Genomic DNA, 3,290 nt, shown 5'->3' on the forward strand with positions numbered 1-3,290 from the left:
GTTCACGTACATTCTCTTTAGAGCACAACGAAGCCCCCCATGAGTGCGAACCAAGAACACAGTAGAAAAGCCTCCTAAAAAGACAAAAAAAACAATATATATAATGAAGATACTTTTCTCATCAAGAGAACGCATTCTAATGAGTCAGTACAAGACTTACAGATACATTTTTCATTACCCAACATATTTTGTCAAGAACTATACACCATTTCAAACTTTAGAGTAATAAACAAGACTATGGAATATTCCAGCATAGTTTGTATTTTCTTGAACCAAAACATTAACCAGACCTATAGTTTAATTCACTCTGACCCACTATAATCAGAAATGAGAAATATATAAGCTAATCTATCCTGAATAAATCACTGCACTTGCTCCTATTTATGATTAACACAATCCTATCAAAAGGAGAAGAGGATCAGTGTTCAGGGAGAGCCTTCTATTGGCATCACACGATCAGAGCCCTTGCAGTGGCGGAACTACCAGGTTTGCAGAGGTCACAGCTGCGACCGAGCCCGGGAGTTCCGCCACTTGGAGGGGGCCTAGGACAGGAAGGAAGGGGCCCCTGGTAAGCGCTGATTACCAGGATATTTAATATCCCGGTAACCGCTAATGTCAGTACCGGGAACTCTTCCTCCTGTCCCGGGCCCTACGTGCTTCACTCTGCTCCCCTCACCTTGTTCCGGCGCATCGTGAAGTATGATCCAGCCGGCGCAGCAGCCAATGAGTGGGAAACAGGTTATCCCCGCCCCCTCATCACACAGAACGCTGCCGAATAGAGAGCTGCTGCGGACACGAAGGGGGAGATATAGGGAGCCAGGACGATGAAGGTGACATGGGGGAGGAGAGTGTGGGGTCCGGGAGCAGAAAGCTGGGGACGTGAAGGGGGAGTTAATGGGGAGCTGGAGACATGAAAGAGGAGAGTGTGTTTTGTTTTTTTTGTCTAAAATTTGTTTGTTTTAAATTTAAAAAAAAGTATCTAATTTTTCTCTTCTTGGGGGAGGGGGGGTCCTTCATGGATTCTTGCATCGGGGCCCTGAGGTCACTAGTTACGCCTCTGAGCCCTGGTGTTTAGTTGGCAGTGGATGGACAAACCAAATGTAGGCATTTTAATGAAACACTGTCACTAGTTTAAGATTTGTATTAGCAGTGACCCAGTCTATGCTTTGTTGGGAATATGATTATCTGTGAATTCTTTTGCCCATCTTTTAAAAGCAAAAACACTATTCCCAAAAACACCCACTGTAGACTCTTGGCTGACTTACCCAAAAAACGTTGATGCATCAAAGTGTCTCACATTTACTAATCAGATTTAAAACTGTGTGGGTCTCAAAGACATAAACTTGTAGTCACCAAAAGCTCCCTTTCACTTGACCTGTATTGTTTGAAAGACAGCAATGAAGTGAAACACACTGTAAAGACAACACTAACTGGACAAACAGCTTAAATATGATCATTGTGTTTGACAAAAATATAGCCTGTAATAGATCACTGTGGTATGGTCTAATATTGGACTACAAACAGGGAAAGAAAATGTACTTCTGCAACACTTTCACTACATACTGTGATTATGTACTTAAGAATAAAATACAGAAAGAGTGCCCAGAAAGTGCTTTCACTGTGTGAGGTTATATTTCCCTGACTTTGTAAAAGATCAGAAAGCTAAAACTCACAATTCCTTCAAGCTACAAAAAACTAACTCTTGGTCTAAAAATAAATTACTTGTGTGAGTGAAACACAAGTTGTTGGTCAAAAGCAATTCAACCAAAAAAAAAATCACTTTACACATAAGAGACATGCTATTCTTTTGTCCCTTAAAAGTGTTCTGTGCGAGTGGCCTCTGTAAATGAGGGCCTGTGTGTCCCCATCATTACTACATTATTTTCTAACAACTAGAAAAAGCTAACATAAAACCACAAACATATAACAAAATAATTCAAAATCATAATTGTATTCCATACTTCCTGCCAGTGCTTAGGTTTTTTTTTTTGAACATTAGGTTGGACCACAAAACTACATTATTTCTGCAAAGAAATCTTTTAATATGTTATCTTATCAATATGTATATAGATATATATATCTATAGATATAAATATCTATAGATATATATCTATAGATGTATATAATCTGTGTATTTGTGATACATATTCATCACAAATACACATCACAGATGTAAAAGCTATACGGCATTAAAGCATAAGTGTACTTTCATAAAATGTTCCATTCCTAAAACAGGCAGGAAATGTACCAATGTTAAATACAAAAGAGCACCATTTTACCATGGATGCCTTCCTACTAAGCAGCAATGGGGCAGTTCCCCATAAAAAAGACAATGTTTTGTGGACTTGGGCAAAGGCAAAAGTAAAAAATGTCAATAAATAACCTCTCAAAATAGTCATCAGCTTTTAGTGAAAACAGAACAAAGGATTGTGACTGTAGCAACCTCATCACCTGTGGCAAATAGGCAGCAAAAATGAAAATATATTAATCCCCCAGCTCAGCTAAACTGGCCCCCCTACAAATAAAAACCCCAGTGTGTTTTTTAATGCTACATTTGTGCTGCTTTTATTTTTAAGATAATAGCAATTGGTTCTTTTTGTTTTTTTTAATAAGATGACGACATCACCCAGCCCCCCTACAACAGCAAAAAGACATGAATCTGGCAATGAAATGTCAAGCAATTCAATGTAAACGTCAACTTTGGTTTTAAACTAATTGCTATTATCTTAAAAATGAAAGCAGCACAAATGTAAAATTTTTATGGCACAAACGTGAAACTAACCAACCAGCCCAGTTCCATATCTTTTGGCTGTTGTAGGGGTGCTGGGTGACCTTTGGTGAACAATCAGAAATAGTTACTAACTCGAGAATGAAAGGAGATGGAATGGAGATTTAAATGGCAAAAACCAGCACAAATGTGGCACTAACCAACAAGCTCGGTTTCATGTTTTTTTGCTGTACTGGGGGGCTGTGTGATTTCACTATCTTAAAAAAAAAAAAAAAAAAAAGAAAAACAATTGCCATTATCTTAAAATCAAAGCAGCACAATTTTTATGGCAGAGGGGTGGACCCGAAGGAGAACATTCTCCTTTAGGTCCCTCCTCTGCTGATTGACAGCAGGCAGTGGGTGGGTGAAACACCAATACCTCCCCCCAAAAAATTTAAAGTCCCCCACCCATGCGTACATGCAAACGGAAACATAAGCCGCGTGCACCTACATACAAAAAAAGACGATTGCACTACATGTTGGGTATTGCCGTGTGAGCCAAAGTGAGAGCATTCATTCTCCA

General features: G+C 39.1%; 1 protein-coding gene across 1 annotated transcript in view; it reads right to left on the reverse strand.

The window, feature by feature from the left end:
• Positions 1–3,290, reverse strand: part of BMP2K (BMP2 inducible kinase) — a 153,169-nt gene that overhangs the window by 101,381 nt on the left and 48,498 nt on the right. The window contains exon 2 of the mRNA XM_018565573.1: positions 7–74. Within this exon, the coding sequence (XP_018421075.1) occupies positions 7–74 (68 nt within the window). The remainder of the gene's footprint in view (positions 1–6; positions 75–3,290) is intronic.

The sequence above is a fragment of the Nanorana parkeri genome, unplaced genomic scaffold, assembly GCF_000935625.1.
Source record: "Nanorana parkeri isolate BGI_ZX_2015 unplaced genomic scaffold, ASM93562v1 scaffold860, whole genome shotgun sequence".
NCBI classification, from domain to species: Eukaryota; Metazoa; Chordata; class Amphibia; order Anura; family Dicroglossidae; genus Nanorana; species Nanorana parkeri.